Genomic DNA, 25,735 nt, shown 5'->3' with positions numbered 1-25,735 from the left:
TTAAAGTGTTCAAAAAAATAAGTGAATACATTAATAAATAAATCCAGAGCAAAGCAAAAAAAAAAAAAACTTTATTATGTGGAGAATCAAGGTCACAGAAGAAGTAGATATATCTCTTGCCCCAGGATGTCAGAAGAGGTGGTGTTTCTGGTTTTGGAAGAGTGGAGACCAGCGGAGCCAGCCCCTGACTCATATCTGGATTGTAAGAAGTGTGGTGGTGGGTAAAATAACATAGTCCGTCTTCCCATCAGGCTGTACCAAAAAGGAAGGTGACTTTGGGGCTTTCTTGTGTTTTTTGTTTTCGCCTTCATTAACACAACATAATTTCCCATTTCGACAAGCCACTTCGTAGATTTCCCCCATCTCGCATTTCTTCCGGCAGTAGCCTGTTATATTACTAAAGCATTTCCTGGGTCGTGCCGTATCTGTGCACAGAAAACAACATTGGACGCAGATTAGTTCCGGAGGCAGAGTAGAAGGCGTGTGTGGTTCCTGTAAGTTTTGGCCTCCTGTGGTTCCAAAGTCAACCGTATGCTGGTGAGAGAAAACGAAGCGCCTCCTCCTGGCAAATCATCCCAAATTAAGGACATCAAAGCCCCAGGCTCCTAGCCAATACCCAGTTATCTCTGAGAACATCAGAACCTATATGACCAGAAAAGAGAGACCAACGCATGGTTATCAACTGTTGTTATGTCCCACCCCTGGGCTCTGGCAAATCTGACTCTGTCTCCCATGCCCCAAAGTCAGTACTCGCTCAGCCTTACCCGGGTCCAGTGTTCCCAAAGAGTGCCAACTTGCCACCGTGGCATGACTCAAAGCCAAGTTAACCTTTAAAAGAGTATCACAGACAGGGCTTTTTAAGTTAAGAGAGACAGTGGGTTTCACACTCATTGACACGGGCAGCAGAAATCTCCCTTTGCCAACACCTCGTGGGTCTCCGCAATAAATGCTGCAGAGAACTTCCTTTATCCAGCCTCTGTGTCTTCATAACCATGCTCCTTCTGGCTCTGCTCTCTCTCACTCTCTCTCTCTCTCTCTCTGTCTCTCCTCCTTTTTGTCTCAAATAAATGTGTTGTCCAGGGAATCAAACTCAATTCCATGAGTACCCATCTCCCTAGAGATCCAAACTATTCAGAGTATTGTATTGAGGTCCTAAATCGCCTGTTTCTAATTCTTTATTTGCCCCTGTACCCATATTTGGACAAGCTCACAGAACAAAGAGGGAGAAAAGAGACATTTCCTCACATGAAATTCAATCATTATGAAACTGGGTCATCCATACTCAATCGACAGATGAGAAAACTGAAATTCAAAGGGAATAATTAGCTCGGTTCATACAACTAATCAGTGGTCAAGATATATTTTAACTTCACATCTACATGATTCCAAAGCTTGTACTGTTCTCATTACTGTTGTAGCATAGGCTGAAAATGAGTTTGGACGGAAAAAGGCATGGTGAGGTTCCTGTGTGAAAACTATGTTCAATTACAAAGATCATTCTAGAGGATGGGTTCATGCCTCCCTTTGGAAAGGACTTCCAAGAGTACAGCCCTGATGTCTTCTTACCACCCTGAATGCTTTCTTCTAAGACACAGACTCAGGGAGAGTGGGTACTTTTGATGACATGGGCAAGACAGCAACAATCTGAAGGCCCTGGCCCCGCTCCTACAGACAGAGTAGTATCTCCTAGGGTTTCATGGTACATTTGGACAAGTTACCTGCTGGTAGGACCTCAAAGGGCAGCACAATGAGAACCAGAAACAGCTTCATGTTTACAGACTTCCCAAGAGAAACAGGCAGCACAATTTCGTTGCCCGGCGATCTCTGTCACACACGGTCTTTCAAGAACGAAACTAGAGTTTTGGGTGCTATCAGCATTCTGAGCTCTCGTTTTAACCCATATGGACGGACAGGAAATCCAAGTCTACCCTACCTTCATTCCCATATTTGGAGTTCACAGTTACAGAATGTTCCATCGCATCACACCCACTCTTCTTTACTCAGGATGTGAGCTCCCAGAGAGCAGGAACATTGATTTCTCCACCTGGGCCATCAGCCCAATTGGTTGGTCATATGTCCTTATTTGTGTGAGTCAGTCCTAGTTTATTCCTCTTGTTCCAATGTCCCATCCAGCTGGTGCCAACTTTTACTCGAAAAAGTAACCCATTTGGAAGATTAAGTAAATCATTAGCTGATAAAGGCAGACAGATACACACATCCAATAGTAATTTTTTTACTGTATGAAACTATCGTAGGAAAAATAGTATTTTTATGTATGAAACTTCCAGAAAGTCATCTAGTCTTAATGCATCTTAAGACCGCCTTAAGGTTTGCCCAGATAGATTGGTATTACTTTGGAGTCTCCAATGAAGTCTTCTCCAGTACAGAGCAATTCTACAAATGAAGTCTTTCAAAAGAGCAAATAAAAAAAAAAAAAATCAGATCTCATTAGTACAGTGTTCAACTCATTATGAACTAGTCCCTGCTAGTCTCTGCTCACCTCTCTAGGCATTTTAGAGAACCACTTATGTTTCTGCCAAATTGGTGTGGGTGCCTCAACCCAACTTGTTACTTCCACAACCTGTTTCTTTGCACATTTAAATCTCTCTTGGGGCACCTGGGTGGCTCAGTCGGTTAAGCGGCCGACTTCGGCTCAGGTCATGATCTCGCGGTCCGTGAGTTCGAGCCCCACGTTGGGCTCTGTGCTGACAGCTCGGAGCCTGGAGCCTGTTTCGGATTCTGTGTCTCCCTCTCTCTGACCCTCCCCCGTTCATGCTCTGTCTCTCTCTGTCTCAACAATAAACATTAAAAAAAATTAAAAAATAAATAAATAAAAAATAAATCTCCCTTCACAAATTTATATCATGCTCTCCCATCCTGTCCATCAAGCTGGCCCTATTGAGCTCCTAATTTTCCTTCCAAACCGAGTTCAGTCATCTCCACGACTGTGAAAGTTTCCCTTGACACAACTAAATATGCTGCAAACTCCCTTCTTTTGTCAACACTGTATCTTGTCCATATTTTTGGTGGCGGTCACAATACGTCACGTTCCAATTATTCGTTCATCTGTAATAATCTATGAGCCCCTCAAGGGCAGGCCACTGGCCTTGTTCAATTTGGAGTTCTTAACGCACAACACAAAACCCATGCTATATTCTCAGTGTGTAATTACGGAATGAATGATTGCAAAGAACCAAACAAATTATTGCTCTATAAAATACCCAAGACAGTAATGAAGTTAATTAAGACATTTCCTAAAGAATTCTGTTTACCATGTTTTCCAATTTCTGGACACCAGAACTTTGAATTTACAGTAATTAGTAATTACAGTAATTTTGAATTACAGCCCACCCAAATAGCTTTCCGTGACCACAAAGAATCTGGGAATATGTGAAGGCTGAATAAATATTTGTTGATGATAATGAAACTTGTATCACAACACAGGGTTCAGGCTACAGCTAGGGTTAGGAATGAATACTGTGTATAGCATATTATGTTTGCCAGTAACCAGAGTGAATTAAATTTGTCAAGGAGGAGGAAGTGCCAAATGCTACTGATATTTCAAGATGAGGAACAAGAATTGACCAGTGGCCCCACCAGATCTGTATTAGTCCCACCAGTACCTCATTGGTTTCAGCTCAATGACCTCTTACATGTGCCTACTATATGACAAATGCATTTTGTATACATCACTTACTTTAAGCCTTTGCATTTATGAAGTACAAAATTAATACCTCTCTCTTTCCAGTTGGAAAACTACGATTTAGGGAATTGCTAATGTGTCCAATGTCACACAGCTAGTAGGGAATGAACTAGGATCAACCCAGGTTCTCCATGAACCTAAAAGTAAAGGCCTTAGCTATTAGCTAACTTGCCTCTTTTGGGCAGTTGCCTCCTTTGGGTCAGTCTTTGGGAGGCCAAGACAAAATATTCAAATACAAGATGTTGCTTTGTTCACAAAATTTATTGGTCATGCACTTGACTGGACATCCTCCCACCCACCTCCTTATATCCCACTCACCACTCGGAGAGCAACCTATATTGAGAGAATTCGTATTTCTGATTTTCACAGGTGACATTGTTACATCCTGGAAGTAATATCTCTTGCCTGCTTGAATAGATTCCTAAGTCTTTGTTGGTCAACTCCTTGTCACCTGTGTCAACTCTTTAATATCAGAGAGATCTTTTGCAATCCTTATGGGGCACAAAAAGCACACAGTCTCATTTTCAAAGCCCTTTGTGGCTAAGCAAGAGATTTCCCCTTGAGTAGACTGGGATGCATAATTAAATGTTGCATTTTAGTTGTGGTCATTAAAAAGAAAAATCACCCATCAACGTTTGTAACTGCACCTCCCACTGTGACCCACAGTCATACAAATTGCTTTTAATACCTTACTTATAAATGGACTTTAAATGTGTTATATTTCTTAGAAATATCCTCTGAATTCCACTCAAGATGTTATCTTCCCAAAATGTTGAATAGGCTAAATCCAGACAAGGAATAGGATTCCTAATTCCCTCTTACAAAGAGGGGAGGACTCAAGCAAGATTCTTCTGTTATTCTTTCTTTAGAGATGTGAGGAAGTTGAATTAACACTTCATGCTAGAAAAAATCAGACACACAGACAAACAAAAAAGGTGAAAATAGACCACCCATACTCTTGCCTCTGTTGTTAACATACTGATGTTTAGCCTTCTAGATATCACACTCCAAAAGTCATTTATTTTGACAACTGTGTAAGAAGTAAGATGAAATAAAGTGAGCTTGCTTGCTTTTCAGCCACTCAGTTTAAAATAGAGTCTGCTAGTCAACACTCCCTGGGCACACACACACTTATAAGCATACAAAGTCTACATTCATCTCTCTGATTCAAGAAACAGGCCTATTGGCCAAGCAGACATGACCCAATACAGAAGAACCATATTCGGCTATGTTTGCTATCCACCATTATGCCTAAATATATGCCACCAGATAGTTTCAGAAAAATAAAAAATATAAAAGAAGAACTTAAATGAATAAGGATAAATAACTTCAAAGGAAATAAAGCTAATAATGAGGACAAAAGAATTATTAAAAATGATAAGAGTGACAGATTTGACTACATAAAGTGCGTAACATCTTTATAACAAAATGCATGCAGGAGAGGGTTCAAGCCAGTGTAAGACCTGGGTCAGGTCATGGTCTCACAGTCATGGGATTCAGCCCTGTGTTGGGCTCCATGCTCATCATGGAGCCTGCTTGGGATTCTCTCTCTCCCTCTCTCTGTGCCCCTCCCCCACTCTCTCTTTTTTTTTTTTTTTTTTTTTTTTTTTTTTTTTTAATTTATTTATTTATTTATTTTTGGGACAGAGAGAGACAGAGCATGAACGGGGGAGGGGCAGAGAGAGAGGGAGACACAGAATCGGAAACAGGCTCCAGGCTCCGAGCCATCAGCCCAGAGCCTGACGCGGGGCTCGAACTCACAGACCGCGAGATCGTGAGATCGTGACCTGGCTGAAGTCGGTCGCTTAACCGACTGCGCCACCCAGGCGCCCCCCCCCACTCTCTCTTTCTCTCTCTTTCCCTCTCTCAAAATACATAAACTTAAAAAAAAGATAATCAGAGTAGAATAAAATTTATAAATGCATTCTATACCATAAAAGGATTAAAATCCATAATATATAAAGAGTGTTTACAAATCAATAACAAAATGACAAATGACCCAGTAGAAAATAGGCAAGCAATATCATAGAAACAAAGTATGTATGTGCTTCTTGCAGAAGGTTGATATAAATTTAGAAATACAATGCTCATTTTAAGAGAATCTGCTTTTAATCCATAAATTGCCTCACAAGATAGATTTATTACGTTAAGACTGAGGGACCCAATTAGGATTGCAATGTGCTGTATATTACTGTTCATTCTCATTCCACTGCACTCCTGAGGCCCAAGTATACCAGGAATGTGTCATATTTTATGAAATGCACATTTGGAACTTTTGTGTGTGTGTTTGGACAATAAGTGTGAAACAATACACAAAAAGCATACAAATGTCTCGTGATAATACCAGTTCACAAACGATATTTGCTTAAATACTAAAGATATAGGTGCTGGGGGGGCCTGGGTGGCTCAGTCAGTTAAGCGTCCAACTTTGGCTCAGGTCATGATCTTGCAGTTTGCGAGTTGGAGCCCCGTGTCAGGCTCTGTGCTGACAGTTCAGAGCCTGAAGCCTGTTTCAGATTCTGTGTCTCTTCTCTCTGTCTGTCCCCTGCTCTCGCTCTGTCTCTTTCTCTCTCAAAAATAAACATTTAAAAAAATCGTTTCAAAGATATAAGTACTTTAAGTAGCTTTAAATATGCCATTTAACCATTGCTCTCCTTCTCCCCCCCCCCCCAGAACTATTAACAGATGAAAGTATATGAAATAAACAATGTCGTGATTTGGTCTCCTTGCTGCAGTGTGTTTCAGATCATATTATAAAATCAAAAATGAATCTGAAGTTTTATTTGTTTTTGTTATTTTTTTTTTAATTTTTTTTTCCACGTTTTTTTATTTATTTTTGGGACAGAGAGAGACAGAGCATGAACGGGGGAGGGGCAGAGAGAGAGGGAGACACAGAATCGGAAACAGGCTCCAGGCTCCGAGCCATCAGCCCAGAGCCCGATGCGGGGCTCGAACTCACGGACCGCGAGATCGTGACCTGGCTGAAGTCGGACGCTTAACCGACTGCGCCACCCAGGCGCCCCTGTTTTTGTTATTTTTTTGAGAGTTAAATAATACCATGATATGTGGATAGAGAGGTATCACCAGTGGCTTTGATGCGGCATTCCATAGCATGCCAAAGACAGACTTTTCTCCAGGTGAGATGTATGGCTACCCATGTCTGCCTGATTCTTCGAGGCTTTTATTGATAAGAACTATCAGGTCAGAGGAACACAAGATAAAAGAAAAAGATCATATGTTACTTATGAGAAATAAATGGTTAACTGATAATTAGTGAATCTGGTTTCAGCAGATTGGCCTTAGAGATGGTCAGAGTAAGTCTCTAGTAATAATGATTGAAAAACTTGAAGTGACTTTTTTTTTTAAGTTCAAAGAGTGTCAGATAGGGGCACCGGGGTGGCTCAGACCTGACTTTGGCTCAGGTCATGATCTCACAGTTCGTGGGTTCAAGCCCCACATCGGGCTCTGTGCTGACAGTCTGGAGCCTGGAGTCTGCTTCTAAGTCTGTGTCTCCCTCTCTCTCTGCCCTTCCCCCACTTACACTCTGTCTCTCTCTCTCTCTCAAAAATAAATAAACATTAAAAAAGAAAAAAAAAAAACATAAGCAGAAGAAACCAGATCTGTCAATCAACCAACGACATGCCAGATGCCTTCATGTTTCACCTTCTGTGTATCTAAACCCAAGTTGATCTCAGCTAAATATTTCTCTTCTCCCTCAATAATAAAAAAAAATTGATAGTAAAAACAAACATGTTATAGAGATTTTTCTCAATTTATAATGAAGTTGCATCCTGATAAGCCCATTCTAAGCTGAAAATATCATAAATCAAAAATACATTTAATATACTTAGCCCACTGACCACCATAACTTAGCCTAGCTGACCTTAAATGCGCTCAGAGCACTTACATCAACCTGCAGTTGGGCAAATCATCTAACGCAAAGCCTATTTTATAATAAAGCAGTGGATATCGCGCGTAGTTTCTTGACTACTGTACTGAAAGTGAACAACAGAATGGTTGATGGTTACAGCATGGCTGTTAAGTATATCGGTTGTTTACCCTGACGGTCGGTCGCAAGGCTGACTGGATACTGCCGATACCCAGCATCAAGAGAGAATATCTTACCACACATCACTAGCCTGGGTAAAGATCACAATTCAGGGGCGCCTGGGTGGCTCAGTCGGTTGAGCGTCTGACTTTGGCTCAGGTCACGATCTCGCGGTTTGTGAGTTTGAGCCCCGCGTCGGGCTCTGTGCTGACGGCTCGGAGCCTGGAGCCTGCTTGGGATTCTGTGTCTCCTTCTCTCTGCCCCTCCCCCACTTGTGAGTGTGCTCTATCAAAAATAAATAAATGCAAAAAAAATTAAAATAAATAAATAAAGATCACAATTCAAATTCAAAATATGGTTTTTACTGAACATGTATCACTTTCGCAACCACTGTAAAATCAAAAAGCCTAAGACAAAACATTGTAAGTCAGGGACCATCTATATGTGAAATTTTGAGTTCTAAAGGTGGGAAAAATTGCATTAATAATATTTATGGTAGGAAGAGTAATGGTCCCCTAAAGATGTCCACATTCTAATTCTCAGAAGCTGTGCATGTATGTTACATGGCAAGGGAGAGTCATGGTTGTAGACAGAATTAAGCTTGCTAATCAGCTGACCTTAAAATAAGGAGACTATCTTGGATTAACTGGATGGGTCTCATGTGATAACAAGGATCACCTAAACGTGGAAGAGGGAGGTAGACGAGTCAGTGTCAAAGAAAGATCTGACAATGCTATGTAGCTAGCTTTGGAGAAGGAGGAAGGGGCCATGACCAAAGAATCCAATCCTCTAGAAGCTGGAAAAGACGAGGAAAGATTTTCCCTTAAAGACTCCAAAAGGAACACAGCCCTGCTGACACCTTGCTTTTAGCCAAGTGAGACCCATTCCGGACTAACTGCAGAATTATAAGATGGTAAAGTTGTGTGGGCTTAAGCCACTAAATTTGTTGTAATTTGTAATTGCACCAATAGGAAATGAAGACAATATTCAATCTCGTGTCCAGAGGTCAGGCTCCTTCCAGTGATCTAGAACAATTCCATTACTCAGCCGAGTGATTATAACAAAGCACGTACCGTCAGAAAGGGCATACTTTGCCAGCAAGCTTCCAAACCTGAACCGACACTTTATTCACACAGGACAATTGGTATCATCTAGCCCAGAAAGTAAACCCTGAAATAACTCATTTGCAGGGGTTTTTCTCTGAGAGTTTTAAAACCTAAATTAGAGACACAGGGGCACCTGCCTGGTTCAGTTGGTGGAGCACACAACCCTTGATCTTGGGGTTGTGAGTTCAAGCCTCACATTGGATATAGAGATTACCCTTTAAAAAATAATAAAATATTTTAAAAATAAAGAAATCAACTAGAGATACATTCATCCTTTGAGAGAACAATCCAGAGAGATCTGAGGTACCTCTAGGCCAGGTTATGGAGGAAAGCCTATGTTCCCAGAAGGAGTTCACATACACCTTCAGATGTTCAGAAAAATGAAGAAAAAAAAAAAGATTTTTTTCAATCAAAATAATTTTAGGGTAAAAATGTTATTTTGAAAACTCATTTACTGAGAGAGCAAACTAGGTATGTAGGTAATGGCTCAACAAAATACCTACTTCATCTGGAATTTTTCCATATTGTTTTAGGTTGAAAACAATAGTTACAGATAATTATAAACTTTTGAAGCAACAAAATTGTTATACCTCAGAGAGCATGTATAAACTTTCAAGGTTAGTCAAAACTGGGTTCTTAATCCATTCCCTTCGTATCAGCCCAAGAAGCAACAGAAGATGTTAGGCATATTTTTCCCAGTTGAAACACTCCATCCAGTATTCCTGCAGCCCCCGAAAAACCCACTGCAGTCATGCTTCCTCCCCCTTTCTTCCATCCTTTCCACTGTCGAATTCAGAGTTTGCATTTATCATGACGAGCACTGAGGAATATATAGAATTGTTGAATCGCTAAACTGCACACTTGAAACTAATGTAACAATGTACGCTAATTATAATGGAACTAAAATCAAAAACATAAGTAAACAAACAAACAAATAAATAAAATGAAAATGAAAACATTCAGGTAGTTTGGACTTCGAGCACCACCTAGTGGCCAAAGCAAATCCTCTCATTAGCCGCCCAAGCATTCCAAACTCCAGAACTTCAAGGCAGAGCCCCAGCCGTGATGAACATGTTTCTATGATTGTTCTTCATGGTCCGTGGACATCTAGAGACTTCAAAACATTAACAAAAGAATTTTCTAATATCAGGGAAAACCTTTAAAAATTCAAAAGCAACCATTATAGTTTTTACCCTGTGTAGGCAACTCTAAACAAATTTGTGTGCACAATATCTTCTGAAATTAAAAATCAGGTATAAGGAGAAGCAAGTTGTCCCAACCACACCACTAGCCATTTTACATCAAGCAAATGCTATGTTAGAAAAAAGCTCTAGAGGCCCCTGGGTGGCTCAAGTCGGTTAAGCATCCGACTCTTGATTTCAGCTCAGGTCATGAGCTCGTGGTCATGGGACTGGGCTTCCCCACACTGGGCATGAAGCCTGCCTAAGATTCTTTCTCCCTCTACTGCTCGGGTGCTCTGTCTCTCTTTAAAAAGAAAAAAAAAAAAAGAAGGAGAAGGAGAAAGAGAAAGGGAAGAGGAAGGGGAAGGGGAAGGGAAGGTAAAACTCTAAATTGAATGGTCCTGGAGTGAATTTTTTTTTAAATCAGTTTTATTATACAAGATATATATCTTTAGTTAAAGCTAGATACTCTGATTCACAAACATGTCACGACCTTTAATAATGCTTTCTCGGATATGGGGTCAGGTTTCTTGGCTATGTTTTTAACAGATGACCTATTCTGTTGGAAGTTAAAACCACAGTCTATGACAATGGAAGAAACTCTTGTATCCACGGAACAGAGACCTCATGTGAAAAACTAAAAGCTTTTCCTCTAAGATCAGGAAAAAGACAGGCGTGCCCACTCTCACCACTTATCCAATATAGCATCAGAAGTCCTAACCAGAGCAATAAGGCAAGAAAAAGAAAAAAAGGACATCCAAATGGGGAAGGAAGAAGTAAAACTGCCATTGTTTGGGGATGACAAGATATTATATACTGAAAACCTTAAAGATTCCACACAAAAAAAACCTTGTTATAACAAATAAACAAATTCAGAGGGGCACCTTTGTGGCTCAGTCAGTTAAGTGTCTAACTCTTGATTTTGGCTCAGGTCATGATCTTACAGTTTGTGGGATCAAGTTCCGCATCAGCACTTATACACATGTTCTTTCTCTCTCTCTCTCTCTCTCTCTTTCAATAAGTAAGTAAACAAACAAACAAACTTTTTAAAAATCTGTGGCATTACTGGGGAACCTGGGTGGCTCAGTTGGTTAAGGACCTGACTTTTGGTTTTAGCTCAGGTCATGATTTCATGCTTGAAATCCATGGCCTGGAGCCTGCTTCGGATTCTGTGTCTCCCTCTCTCTCTGCCCTTTCCCTGCTTGTGCTCACGCTTGCTCTCTCTCTCTCTCTCTCTCTCAAAAATAAATAAACATTAGAAAAACATTTTTAAGATATATACAAGTCTATACAACCAACTTTTAATCTTAGTTTCTTCTGGAGAGGGAGATGAGAAGGGTTTCAGGGATAAAGGAAACAGATCCCTGGTCTGTGAATCAATGAGGACTCAAATTCACAGCCTTGCTAGGTGATCCTTTGATAACTCCCTTTTCTTTCTTCAGCTTCACTTTCCTGTCTGTGACATAAACGTTGGACTAGATGTCCACCCCAGTTCTTGTATTCTAAGCTATTCGTTCAGCTTATCCCCCGGGATAAAAATGCCCCTTTGTCCTTTTAGGAAAGACCCGCTCTGTAATTTGGGGAGTGCATGAGATCATTGGGAGTGGAGGTTGTGTCCTCACCACATGCACTGGTAACTGAAGCAGACACCTAGATGCTTCATCCTCTACTTCCCCTACTGGCCACCCCCCACCCCTCCACACCTATGCCCCACTCCCTAGCTCTACCTTCTCCTCCTGGCTTCCTTCCCTATCACCTCCCACCTGTTCTTACAGAACTCTCTTGCCTAGTCTCTTTGCCCCCCCTCGTGTACTCCAACAATCAGAGTGATTCTTTTCTAATCTATTTTGTTTCTAAAATGGCAAGGTTCTATATGACTTTATACAAAAATTAAACTAATCTAGAAGTATATAACGGAGAAAGTGAAAGCCACACACTGCCCATAGCACTTAAGAAAAGAAGATCTAGGGGCTCCTGGGTGGCTCAGTCGGTTAAGCGTCCGACTTCAGCTCAGGTCACGATCTTGCGGTCCGTGAGTTCAAGCCCCGCGTCGGGCTCTGTGCTGACTGCTCGGAGCCTGGAGCCTGTTTCGGATTCTGTGTCTCCCTCTCTCTCTGACCCTCCCCCGTTCATGCTCTGTTTCTCTCTGTCTCAAAAATAAATAAACGTTAAAAAAAAATTAAAAGAAAAGAAGATCTACAGTGAAGACTGGGACTCAGCCCACAAGAAACACCTGTAAAACATCCTGTTTACTCCTCTAGAGGGAGCTCTAGGACATTCGTGTGCTCCTTGATATGGTAGTAGATTGTTGTAAAGCCTTATGGTCCTGGAAAATGCATTATGCCATTCTATTAGCAAGTATAACGCTGATCTATCCTAACAAGGGGCATTATGATGTGCAGTAGCACAGGGACTGGGTTCACATTAGCTCCATTGCAGAAAGGCACTGCCACGATGTCACTTGTAGAGGCCACCATCATACACATCAGTAAGCTGTCCTACCGGGATCCACATCTCCCGCTGTAAGGAGACCTTAACCCTGATCATTTAACAACTTCATACACTTTTTTTTCCTTTTTTTCTTGTTTTTTTTTTTATTATTTTTTTATTTTTTTAAATAGGCTTCACACCCAACACAGAGCCCCAACACAGGGCTGGAACCTAGGATCCTGAGATCAAGACCTGAGCGTCAAGAGTCAGACACTTAGGGGCGCCTGGGTGGCTCAGTCGGTTGGGCGGCCAACTTCGGCTCAGGTCATGATCTCACGGTCCGTGAGTTCGAGCCCCGCGTCGGGCTCTCTGCTGACAGCTCAGAGCCTGGAGCCTATTTCAGATTCTGTGTCTCCCTCTCTCTGACCCTCCCCCGTTCATGCTCTGTCTCTCTCTGTCTCAAAAATAAATAACGTTAAAAAAAAAAAAAAAAGAGTCGGACACTTAACCAACTAGGCCACCCGGGTGCCCCACAAGTTCATACGCTTTCTTTATGTTTCTCATTTACAGACCATTGAGGTCCAGACTATTGGTGCCAATGGATGGAAACACAAGGAAATCATAACTGATTCTTAAAAGCCTCTTCCCAGAAGTGACACCAATCATTTCACCTCACACGTTATTGGTAAGAACGAATTATATGACTACACTTAGATGCAGGGGGAATGCGACATTGGCAACCTTTTCCAAGTGACAGTTATATACTATGGAAGGGGAGGGCGCGTTTCAGGGGAAAGCTGGACAGAGTGGCCACAGGTATAGAGGAGGGTTGAAAGACGCAGAGAGGTACAGAGGAGTTGAAAGATGCTGGGTAGCTAAAAGATAGTGCCACATGTCTATGACAGGAGGGCACAGACACCAAAAGAAACGAGTGAACACTCTTTTCTTATTTTACAAATAACAATCACCAAAAAAGAAAGCACAATTTGTTACATATTCAAGCATTCAACAAGAAGAGACATTTTTGCGTCAACATGCTTCCAGAGTCTAAATACCCAAGTAATCATGTGGCTAGGTAATGAGGACTTCAACCAGTTGGGATTACATAAAGTGCCAATGTATATTGTATTGTACTAAAATGGTATGTTTTCTTTGTATTTGCTATTGTAACGCAAAGAATCGTGGTTCATTGTCCCAAAACAAATAGAACTGTATTCAACTTGCTTATCTGCTATTATACAGCTTTATAAACGAACCTATCTTGTTTCTGACACTTACACAAATTTCGCCTCTGGAGAACTACAGGCGCACACACTCTGCACCCACCCCACGATCACCCGTGCAAATTTTCAGTCCCCTGCATGCCAGGCTGTCTTCACTGGGAGATGGGAAATCTCTTGTAGGTCTTTGCTCTCTGGACGATGGCAGAAGGGTATGTGCGTAAGTGGCTGCAGAGCATGCTGTGCCCTGGGGTGCCCTGGGGTGAGGGCCCGTTCGTAAGACTAGGAGAGATAAGTCACAGGTACAAAGAGATTGGGATCTGTCTGCCCAGACAGAGGGGTTATCAGAGGCTCCCCGAAAAGTTCACTGTACTTCCCACACTGGACTACCTTGATCCCTGAAATCGCCCTAGTCATGTGACCTAGATGAAGGAATTGACCTTGTTCAAGCTCTCCTTCTTAAGGTCTTTTATCTTCTAGTCCCTTGACCTGGATTTCCTGCACAATTTCTTTATTCCTCATCTCATTTCATGGGACAATAACTTCGCTAGGACTCTAACAATAGGGACAGGAGAAAGGGAAGGAATAAAACAAGGCTGGGGGGCATCACACAGTAGGAAGCAAATATTCTATGGGCACCAACCATGCACTGAATGCCACTTAAGTTACCACACTTAAAACTCGTAACACTTTCGGGGAGCCTGGGTGGCTCAGTCAGTTGGGCGTCCGACTTCAGCTCAGGTCACGATCTCGCGGTCCGTGAGTTCGAGCCCCGCGTCGGGCTCTGGGCTGATGGCTCAGAGCCTGGAGCCTGCTTCCGATTCTGTGTCTCCCTCTCTCTCTGCCCCTCCCCTGTTCATGCTCTGTCTCTGTCTCAAAAATAAATAAACGTTAAAAAAAAAAAATTAAAAAAAAAAAAAACCTCGTAACACTTTCGAGTTTGGTGTCATTGCCAGCGTTTTTTAAATTTGGAAACTGAGGCTCAGAGGCTTGACAGGACTTCTCCAGGGTCTCATTAATGTGTGAGCAGCGTAAGCTGAATGGAATCTGTTCTGCCTAACTCCTCCTCCTGGGATTACACCCAGTCACATCTTCAGCTCCCTGATTTTGTTATTATGGAAGCCTTCTCCTTGAATTCATCAAGATATATACTCCCTTGACTCAAGTACATTTCATGTGTCAATCAGACTCTTCCTTCCTCGCTTTTCTTTATCAGCGGCAACTCCATGACTGATCGCTTCAACTGCTTTCTTGCCAACATCTTAAGAATCCAAACACTATCATTTTCTGCACCTATCTGTAAGGAAAAAGTTCAACCTTAGCTCCTTTTTTTTTTTTAATATTTATCTTTAAGAGAGACAGACAGAGCAGTAGAGGGGCAGAGAGCGCGGGAGAGAGGATCAAAAGCGGGCTCAGCACTGACAGCAGAGAGCCCAATGCGGAGCTCGAACTCACGAACCATGAGGCCATGACCCCAGCTGAAGTTGGACACTTAACTGGACTGGATCCCCAGATCCTTTTAAGTGCTTGCCTTCTCAAAAAGAAAAACAAAAAAGAACAACTGATAAGAACGCTGGATAAAATCACAAAACTGTACAGATTAGTGGCATCTGAATTTGTCATTTTCAATCTTTACAGAGCCCTCAGCAGCAGCCATTGAACTGCCTGTTTGCCTCACTCAACAGAAGGCTCAATGAAAGTGAGAGCAGTACCTGGTTTTGCTCACTATTTTAAACCACTTTAATGTAAACCCCATGACGGTAGGAACTGCTTCTGGTACATATTACTGGCCCCTGAGATGGTTTCTAGAATGTGATACATGCTCAATAAATAACTAATGAGGACATGAAACAAAGAAGAGCTTAAAATGGTCAACAGTAGTCCAGGGTTTAAAGAGACTTGCTGTGGAAGTTCCAATGAAGCAGAGACTTGAGAAATCAGCAGGAGGTTGCTTATGAGAGGAGCGGGAAAGGACACTATCAGAGAAAAACTGAATGGCATTCCTAAGATCCCTCCTTCATACTTTATACGCTGTTCTGAATATGCTCTCTACTCAGAGCTCTCCCATTCTCTCCCGTCCCACGGTCACTCCCATGAATACATGCAGATTCAGTCTCTGTGTTGCAACCAAATGTACTTCTGCTGTTGAAGGTAGCAAGATGGTGGAAGAAGAGGCCCCTGGATCAAGTCCTCCCCACAGAAAAACAAATTAGCAAATATCCACAGACAAGATGCCTTTCTGAAAATCCCAGAGTGAGGCTGAAGCACCGAAACCAAGGAAACCTACTTTAGAAAGGTAAGAGGAGCAGGTTCACTTTGACCAGATCAGCCCTCCCCCGGGCAAACAGGGTGCCACACCAAGCGTGATCTCCTGGGCCCACAATTTCTCCCCAGACCGTTAGCCTCCCCAGCATTTCTGGGTCCCTCCTTGGGAGCCCACTTCTATCTCGGAGAACACCGGGACAACTGACAAACCTAGACCACAGCAAGGCAGCTGGAACAAAGAAGGGGTGGGGCTCACAGTGACCAGCACTGCATTGCAACCACGTTGCAGCCATGACCTTGCCCAAACAGAGAGGCCGGGCAGTGGCTCCTCCCACCTGTGAAGCCAAGTCAACAATCCCTCTGGCCAGGGAACACAGTCAGCATTTCTGCCCGGGAGGGTCCTCAGCCCATGGTCCAACCCAGATGGAGAGCACAGTCCATGGCCCTGCTTGGCCGTGGTACACAGTCAGGGACCCTGCCCAACCACAGAGAACAGCCAGTGACTACGAGGGGCCAGGGAGCAAAGCCAGCACCCCAACCGGTCACACGGCACAACCCGCAACCCTGCCCAGTGTCAGACCACAGCCAGTAGCCCCACCCAACGATGAAGCACAGCCTGCGGCTTCACTTGCACATAAAATCCAGCTAGAAGCACCATTTCATCAGGGAGTACAAACTGCAACCCCATCCAATCAGGGGTGGCTGCAGAAACTAGCCAGTGGCCCTGCTCGGTTATGGAGCCCAGCCAGCGGCAGCACTCCACCAAGGAGCCCAGTGAGCCCAGCGACTGGCACTGCCTGACCGTGGATCCCAAGAGGCAACACTTCCCCACCACGGAACCCAGCCAGCAGGTGGGAGGCCAGCCACCAGCGTTACCAAAGCTCACAGCACAGGCAGGAGCTCCATCCGACCAGAGACCCCACAGCAAGCCCCACCTGCCAGTGAAAAGTCCAGAACCCCAGGCTGAACCGACTTGTGAAGGTCCTTCCGTGCCAAATTGAACCTGTATCGACTGGAAGAGGTGACTGCGTCCTCAAAGGCACAGACACCACTACAAAGATACAAGCATCACAAAGAATCAGGGAAACATGGCACCACCCAAAAAAAGTAATAAGATTCCAAGGGTGCCTGGGTGGCTCAGTTGGTTGAGCGTCTGACTTCAGCTCAGGTCATGATCTCACGGTTCGTGGGGTCGGGCCCCGTGTCAGGCTCTGTGCTGACAGCTCGGAGCCTGGAGCCAGTTTCAGATTCTCTCTCTCCCTCTCTCTCTCTGCCCCTCCCCCACTCACACTCTGTCTCTCTCTCTCTCTCAAAAATAAACATAAAAAAAAAAAAGTAATAGGACTCCAATAACCAACCCTTAAAAATAAAGATATGTAAACTGCCAAAGAAATCAGAATAATCCTCTTAAAGAAGTTGAGTGAGGTGTGCCTGGGTGGCTCAGTCGGTTAAGCGTCCAACTTCAGCTCAGGTTGTGATCTCAAGGTCTGTGAGTTCAAGCCCTGCATTGGACTCTGTGCTGACAGCTCAGAGCCTAGAGCCTGCTTCAGATTCTGTGTCTCCCTCTCTCTCTGCCCCTCCCATGCTCTCGCTCTGTCTCTGTCTCTCTCTCTCTCTTTCTCTCTCTCTCTCTAAAAAATAAATAAACATTTAAAAAGAAGTTCAGTGAACTGCAAGAAAACATAGACAGGCAATAAACAAAATTGGGAAAACAATACTTAAACAAAGTAAGTTCAAAAAAAAAAAAAAGAAATCACTTTTAAAAAATTCCTAGGGCTGAAGAATTTCATAACTGACCAAAGGCACAATCCATGAAGAAATAATTGATAAGGTAAACTTCACTAAAATTAAAGACTTCTGCTCTGCAGAAGACAATGTCAGGAATATGAGAAGGCAAGTCACAGACTGGGGGAGAATATTTGCAAAAGACCCATGTGATAAAGGATTGCTATCCAACATATACAAAGAATTCTTAGAACTCAGTAATAAAAAAAAATAAATAAATAAATAACCCAAGTAAAAAATGGGCCAAAAGCCTTCACAGACACTTCAACAAAGAAGATACACCGATGGCAAATAAGCGTGCGAAAAGATTCTTCACATCATTTGTCGTCAGGGAAGTCCAAGTTTAAGCAATCGTGAGATATCACAACATACCTATCAGAACGGCCAGAATCTAGACACCAAAACGCCAGATCCTGGGGAGGCTATGCAGCAGGAACTCTCCAGCGTTGCCGGTGAGAATGCAAAATGGCACAACCAACTTGAAAGACCAAAGCCAATCCGGTGGCTTCTCACAAAACTAAAGACACTCTTACTGTACGATTCCACAATTGTGGTTCCTGGGTACAGGTATCCCCCACTTCCCAAAAGTTCACGGTACACCACTTTGCTTGTACGAAAGCCCCCCACGAGCGCTGTTTTCACTAGCCAAAAGAAACCCGAGGAGGATTCTTCCTTCCACAAAAAAAAAGGCAGAAAGCGAAGCCAGCATTCAGCGTTTGTTTTGCAGCCAGCTGGTATGGAGGCGGTGTGCCCCCGAGTAACAACAGTGGCCCCGCCAAACGCCTGCCCCCGGAACTACACTCGGCATCTCAGCATCAGGCCACCAGAGCCAGAAAGTGGGTCTGTGAGCATCTGTGCCTTGTCTCGACTTATTCTGTGCATTCGTTGGCAAGGTGTGTCCTAAGATATCGGAAAAGCCTAAGAGAGGTTACTTTTGGGGTCTGGGAACACCCTCAAATTTTCTCATATAAACTAATGGTAACTGTCTCTTCATTTTACACCATGCCATCTCACAAAAGATTTCACAGGAACGCTCCACTTTTGGATACTGAGGGAAACCTGTACTTACCTAAAGGAGTTGAAAACTTAAGCCCACACAAAAACCTGCAGACAGAAGTTTAAAGCGGCTTTTTTCATAATTTTGCCAAAACGTGGAGACGACCAAGATGTACTTCAGAAGGGAAATGGATAACGACTGCGGTGCGTCCAGACAATGGAAAATTATTCCATGCCAAAAAGAAGTGAGCTAGCTAGCAAGCCATGAGAAGACATGGAGGAAATTTAAATGCGTATTACTAAGGGAAAGAAGCTCATCTCAGAAAGACACAAACTGGGGGCGCCTGGGTGGCTCCGTTGGTTGAGCGTCCTACTTCGGCTCAGGTCAAGATGTTGCAGTTGGTGAGTTCGAGCCCCTCGTCGGGCTCTGTGCTGACCGCTCAAAGCCTGGAGCCTGCTTTGGATTCTCCTTCTCTCTCTTTGCCCCTTCCCCTTCTCTTTGCATCTCCTTCTCTCTCTTTGCCCCTTCTCTTTGCATCTCCTTCTCTCTCTTTGCCCCTTCTCTTTGCATTTCCTTCTCTCTCTTTGCCCCTTCTCTTTGCATCTCCTTCTCTCTCTTTGCCCCTTCCCCACTTGCAGTCTCTCTCTTTCTCTCTCTTTCTCAAAAATCAACACTTTAAAAAAATTACTGGTAAAGGTAAACATATAGTCAAATTCAGAATCCCTATATATTGCAATGATGTTAAAATCCCTTTTAACAAGTGCAAATCACTGTAACTATAATAACTCGTTAATGGAGACACAATACAAAAACATGTGAAAACCTATTTTCTGAAGAGGAGAGAAGTAAAAGTATGAAGTTTTTGTAGCAAACTTAAGTTGTCATCATCTTAAAACAGGATGTTGTACCTATAAGATGTTTTGTGGAAATCACAAAGAGCTGCAGTGTATGCGTGAAACGTAAAGGGAAAAGAATCAAAGAATAATACCACTACAAAAAGTCATCAGATCACAAAGGAAGACGGCAAAAGAGGAAGAAATGTTAAAAGTTACTAAAGGAAAGAGGAGAAAGAGGAGGAGGAAAAGCCAACAATTACCAAAATATCAAACTAAAAAGCTTACTCAACAAAGGAAACAACCAATAGCGTGAAAAGGCGATCGACGGACTAGGAGAGAATATTGGTAAATCGTGTAGCTGATAAGAAGTTAAGATCCAAAATATATACAGAACTCCTACAACTCAGTAGCAAAAGAACAATTAACTCGATTTTTAAAAATGGGTAAAGGACCTCAATAAAAATTTCTCCAAAAACACAAATGGCCAACAAGTATATGAGGTGCTCAACAACACTTACCATCAGGGAAATGCACAAATCAAAACCCCAATGAGATATCACTTCACACCTATTAGAATGTCTATGATCAAAAAACGGACAAACAAAGCTAACAAGTGTTGGCAACAATATGGGAAATTTTTTAACCCTTGTACACTGTTGGTGGGAATGTAAACTGGTTCAGCCACTATGGAAAACCGTATGGCGGTTCCTCAAAAAATTAAAAATAGAACTCCCCTGGGGCGCCTGGGTGGCTCAGTCAGTTAAGCAGCCGACTTCGGCTCAGGTCATGATCTCGCGGTCCGTGAGTTCGAGCCCCACGTCGGGCTCTGTGCTGACAGCTCAGAGCCTGGAGCCTGTTTCAGATTCTGTGTCTCCCTCTCTCTGCCCCTCCCCCGTTCATGCTCTGTCTCTCTCTGTCTCAAAAATAAATAAACATTAAAAAAACATTTTTTTTTTTTTTAAATAGAACTCCCCTAACGATCCACCGACCTATTCCTGGGTGTATATCCAAGGGAAGTGAGATCACGATCTCAAAGAGATATCCGCATTCATATTCACTGCAGTATTATTCACCACAGCCAAAGCATGGAGTACTCTAAATGTCCACTGATGAATGAATGGATAAAGAAAATGTGGTATTTACATATAATAGAATATTATTCCCCCTTAATAAAAAAGGAAATCCTGCCGTTTGTGACAACACGGGTGAATCTGGAGGATATCATGCTAAGTGAAATAAGCCAGACACTTAAGAACAGATGCTACATAGTCCTACTTAAATAATCTAAATTAATAAAACTCACAGAAGCAGAGAGTAGAGTAGTGGTTCCCAGGGACTGGCGTTGGGGGCAGGGAGGGAGATGAAATGGAGAGATGTTGGTCAAAGAATACAAAGTTTCAGTTATGCAAATGTAAGAACTGTAGGACACAGTGCCTACAGTTAACAATACTGCATTGTATACTTAAAAATTTGCTACAACATGGGGAACCTGAGTGGCTCAATCACTTAGGCGTCCGATTTCAGCTCGGGTCATGATCTCACGGGTCTCGTAGTTCGTTGTTCAAGCCCCACGTCGGGCTCTGTGCTGACAGCTCAGAGCCCGGAGCCTGCTTCAGATTCTGTGTCTTCCTCTCTCTCTGCCCCTCTCCCACGCGCACTCTGTCTCTCTCTCAAAAATAAACATTAAAAAAAAAAAAAAAAGTTTAAAAAAGTTTGCTAAAACAATGTATCTTATGTTTAGTGTTCTTATCACTAACTAAATTTAAAAATATATTTTTAGGGGCACCTGGCTGGCTCAGTTGGGAAAGCATGCAACTATTGATATCGGGTCACGAGTTCAAGCCCCATGTGGGGTGCAGAGATTATTTAAATAAATAAAACTTAAATAAGTAAATAAACAAATAATAATAATTTTTTAAATAATGAAAAATAGGCTTTAAACGTAGGAAGAAACTTTTGGAGGTCATATATGTTTATAAGCATGTGGTGCTGATTGGGGTGATGGTTTTATATTTATGTACCTGTCTCCAAACTCATCAAATTGCGTGCACTAAATATGTACACCTTTTTGTATGTCAATGATACGTCAATAAAGTGTTTGTTTAAAAAAAAGAAAAGAAGGGCGCCTGGGTGGCTCAGTCGGTTAAGCGCCCGACTTCGGCTCAGGTCACGATCTCACGGTCCGTGAGTTCGAGCCCCGCGTCGGGCTCTGTGCTGACGGCTCAGAGCCTGGAGCCTGCTTCAGATTCTGTGTCTCCCTCTCTCTCTGACCCTCCCCTGTTCATGCTCTGTCTCTCTCTGTCTCAAAAATAAACATTAAAAAAAATTTTTATAAAAAAAGAAAAGAAAAGAAAGCCATTTTCAGATAAAAGAAAACTAGCAACCCTGCTGTAAAAAAAAGGCTGAAGAACTTTCTTCCAAAAAAGGTTGGTGGTGGGGGGGAGGAAAGGAGATACAACAGAGGAAAATAGAAGTTCAACAATGAAGGGAGAGCAACAGAAATGGTAAATATTTTGGTAAATATAATAGACTAGTCTTTCCTCTTAAGTGCTTTAAAATACATATAACAGGGCACCTGGGTGGCCTGAATGGTTAAGTGTCCCATTCTTGAATTTTGGCTCGGGTCACAGTCTCACAGTTCATGGGATTGAGCCCCGCATTGGGACTCTGACAGCACAGAGCATTCTCTCTCTCCCTCTTTCTCTCTCTCTCACTTTGCCTCTCTCTCTCTCTCTCACTTTGCCTCTCTCTCTCTCTCTCAAAAAGTAAATAAACTTTAAAAAAAATATATGTGTAAACCAACTAAAAGCAATGACTATAACAGGTCTCATGGGGTTTTTCCTATATGTAAATGTAATACATATGACAACATACAGAGGACAGTATAAAGGGACTTATGTAGTGGTGAGAATACTATCTTCCATTCAAATATCAGTTCTATGTAGATTATGAAAAGATAAGATTATATATTATAGTCCCTAGAGAAATCACAAAAAAACTATATAGTCAAAAAAAAAAATCAATGAAAAAATTTTAAAGAGATACTAGAAACATATTCAAATAATCTAAAAGAAGGCAGAAAAGGTGAAACAGGGAGATAAAAAAGAGAGAACAAACAGAAAACAAAAATAAACCAAAACCCAAACATATTGATGATCATAATACATGTAAATAGTTTAAATACACAAATTAGGGGCGCCTGGGTGGCTCAGTCGGTTGAGCGTCCGACTTCGGCTCAGGTCATGATCTCACGGTCTGTGAGTTCAAGCCCTGCATTGGGCTCTGTGCTGACAGCTCGGAGCCTGGAGCCTGTTTCAGATTCTGTGTCTCCCTCTCTCTGACCCTCCCCCGTTCATGCTCTGTCTCTCTCTGTCTCAAAAATAAATAAACGTTAAAAAAAAAAAAAATACACAAATTAAAATATGAATGGATTTTTTCACTAGAAAATTAGAGACCCATGAAAGAGCCATGGCTTATTTTAATATTTTTTAATTGTAGTAAAATAGACATAACATAAAATTTACCATCTTAACCATTTCTAAATATACAATTCAGTAGTGTTACGTACATTCACATTGTTGTGCAACCAATTTCCAGAATTCTTTTAATCTTGCCAATCTGAAACTCTTTGCCCATTAAACAATAATTCCTCATTTTCCCCTCCGCTCACTTCCTGGAAACCACACTTCTGCTTTCTGTATCTATGAATTTGACTTCTCTAGGTACCTCTCATAAGTGGAATCATACAGTATTTATCTTCCTTGCGACTGGCTTATTTCATATAACATAATGTTATATTCAAGGTTCAGTCATGTTACAGCACGTTTCAGAATATCCCTCCTTTTAAAATCTGCATTATTATCCATAGTATGTATATATACCACATTTTGTTTATCCATTCATCTGTCTGTGACACTTGTGTTCCTTCCACCAGGAATAATGGTGCTATAAATATGAGTGTATAAATATATCTTCTAAACCCTTCTTTCAGTTATTTGGGGTATATACCTAGAAGTGAAGTTGCGGGATCACAGGGTAGTTCTATTTTAGTTTTTTGAGGAACTGCCATGCAATTACCCTTAGCAACTGCACCTTTCTACATTCTCATCAATAGTGCACAAAGATTCCAATGTCTCCACATCCTCACCAACTCTTGCTATTTTGGGGGGTTTTTGATAGTAGACGCCCAATAGATGTGGGGTGATATCTCAATGTGGTTTTGATTTGCATTTCCTTAATGGTGAATCATGTGTTGAGCATAAATGGGTTTGGATTTGGAGGGAAGGGGGTGTTTCTGGGTTTGTTTGTTTTGAGAGAGAGAGAAAGAGTGAGAGAGAAGAGGTGAGGGGCAGAGGGAGAGAGAGAATCTTAAGCAGGCTTAAGGGCCTCAATCCACGAACCTGGAATCATGACTTGAGCCGAAATCAAGAGTTGGATGCTCAACCAACTGAGCCACCTAGGCACCCCGATAAATGAGTTTTTTACACTATATGCCATTTACAAATATATACATCTTATATGGAAATATACGTAGTCTCAAAATGAAAGGATGGGAAAAGATATACCATGCAAACACCTGTAAAAAGAAAGCTGCAGTCACTATATCAAAATCCAACAAAGTTAACTTCAGATCATGGAATAATACCAAGGAGAAAAGGCTTGATTTATAAAACAATAATCATATCATCTTGGGTTAAAAATTATATAACTAAAATACACAGAATCTATTGTGCATAAGTCAGGAGAGGTGGAATATATAATGCTCTAAATCTTTAGAAGGAGGAGAAAGACACTAATTAGATTTTAATAGGTGAGTATGTATGATAAAATTTCTATGGGGCACCTGGGTGGCACATGCAGTTGAGCATCCAACTGCAGCTCAGGTCATGACCTCACAGTTTGCAAGTTCGAGCCTCACACTGGGCTCGCTGCTGTCAGCACGGAGCCCGCCTTGGATCCTCTGTCCCCTTCTCTCTGCCCCTGCCCCAATGCGCTCTCTTTCTCTCAAAAATAAATGAACGTTAAAAAAAAAAAAAAGCTAAGTTACTGATTAAGTAAATATAGTGTGTGCCTTCCAAACAAGGGATGGGGATAAATTTAAAGTGAAAAATATTTAGTCAATCAAAAGAAAAGCAAGGAGATTTCCAATTCAAGATGGCAATGTAGGAGGGTTCTGAACTCACCTCCTTCCACAGCCACACTGAATCTACGGCTACTTACAGAACAATTTCCTTGGGCGGGTGAGGCGGGGCGAGGACGGTGTCTAGCTGAACAATTCCTATACATTGGATGATTGGGGGAAAAAAACACACTGAAGTAGGTAGGAGAGGCTGAGACACAATCTCATCAGAAATCCTACCTCCAGCATGGCAGGCGTCTAATTGAACACACATCTAGGGGATTATGCAAATACTCTCCAAAGACCGGGGCCGGTGGGCACCATATTTGTGCTGTTCCTCTGCCTCACTCAGCTCACCAATATCTCCCAGAAAGGAGCTTACACAGCTTCTGACTCCCCAGGTTTTTACTGCTGCCACCAAGGGGACACCTCTCAACTGCCTGCCTCTATTTGCCAGCAGGGCTTACACTCACAGGTCTCACAGGACAAAAACAGAGAAAGATTTCTTAACCCACTACTAACACCAGGGCAGAGCGGACTGAGGTGACCGGCCACTCTGTGAAAGGGGTCTATTAGCTTATCTTCAGAGCTGCAGCTCTGAGAGGAACAGGCTGCTAATTAAACACACATCTAAGGGCCAACTGTAACCCTCTCCAGAGACCTCAAGAGAAAGGCACTTATCTCTGCTCTCTCCCTCTGCTACTATAGAATACGATGCCCAGAGCGGAATTTACGCACACGTATGGGGCCCTAGTTTTTACATCTGGTGCCCCAGTTTTTATGCCTGCCACCCAGGGGACAATTCTTGATTGCCTGACTCTGATGACCAGCAGGGCTTGCATTCATGGGCCCCACGGGACTGTAATACGTGGAGAGACAGTTCTTGGCTGGCTACCAACCCCGTAGGGCACGATGCAGAGACAACAGACTGAAACACATACCCAGTCTTTCTGTGAAAGAAGCTGATTTCTTACCTTGGAGCTTCTGGTTGGGCAAACACCTAGAGGCCTGTTGAGGTGCTCTCTGGGGACAGAGGCTGGTGGAC

The 25,735-nt window shown here is 42.5% G+C and overlaps 1 protein-coding gene and 1 long non-coding RNA gene across 3 annotated transcripts in view; both read right to left on the bottom strand.

The window, feature by feature from the left end:
• Window positions 1-25,735, bottom strand: part of LOC144615803 (uncharacterized) — a 168,610-nt gene that overhangs the window by 98,282 nt on the left and 44,593 nt on the right. The window lies entirely within an intron of this gene.
• On the bottom strand, window positions 58-25,735 carry DEFB128 (defensin beta 128). Of its 2 annotated transcripts, none has more exons than XM_060628968.3 (2): window positions 1,719-1,770; window positions 58-425 (listed from the first exon to the last, which is right to left on the bottom strand). In XM_060628968.3, the coding sequence occupies exons 1-2, from the start codon at window positions 1,768-1,770 to the stop codon at window positions 190-192; spliced, it is 288 nt and encodes a 95-aa protein (XP_060484951.1). In that variant the 3' UTR covers window positions 58-189. The 2 variants fall into 2 exon arrangements, 1 of the variants encoding a protein (XP_060484951.1); XR_014137370.1 differs by lacking the exon at window positions 1,719-1,770 and adding an exon at window positions 25,665-25,735 and having other exon boundaries at window positions 341-425.

The sequence above is a fragment of the Panthera onca genome, chromosome A3 (assembly GCF_046562875.1).
Source record: "Panthera onca isolate mPanOnc1 chromosome A3, mPanOnc1 haplotype 2, whole genome shotgun sequence".
NCBI lineage: Eukaryota > Metazoa > Chordata > Mammalia > Carnivora > Felidae > Panthera > Panthera onca.
Note: the sequence above shows the minus strand (reverse complement) of the source record. Positions and strands in the feature narration are given on the sequence as shown.

What these genes read in the sequence shown, in the direction of transcription:
- DEFB128 (XM_060628968.3), bottom strand. Translation starts at nt 1,770, where the DNA reads ATGAAGCTGTTTCTGGTTCTCATTGTGCTGCCCTTTGAGGTCCTACCA. An exon ending in CTTTGAGGTCCTACCAGCAG is followed by an intron (nt 426 to 1,718) that starts GTAACTTGTCCA and finishes TTCTGTGCACAG; the next exon opens with ATACGGCACGACCCAGGAAA.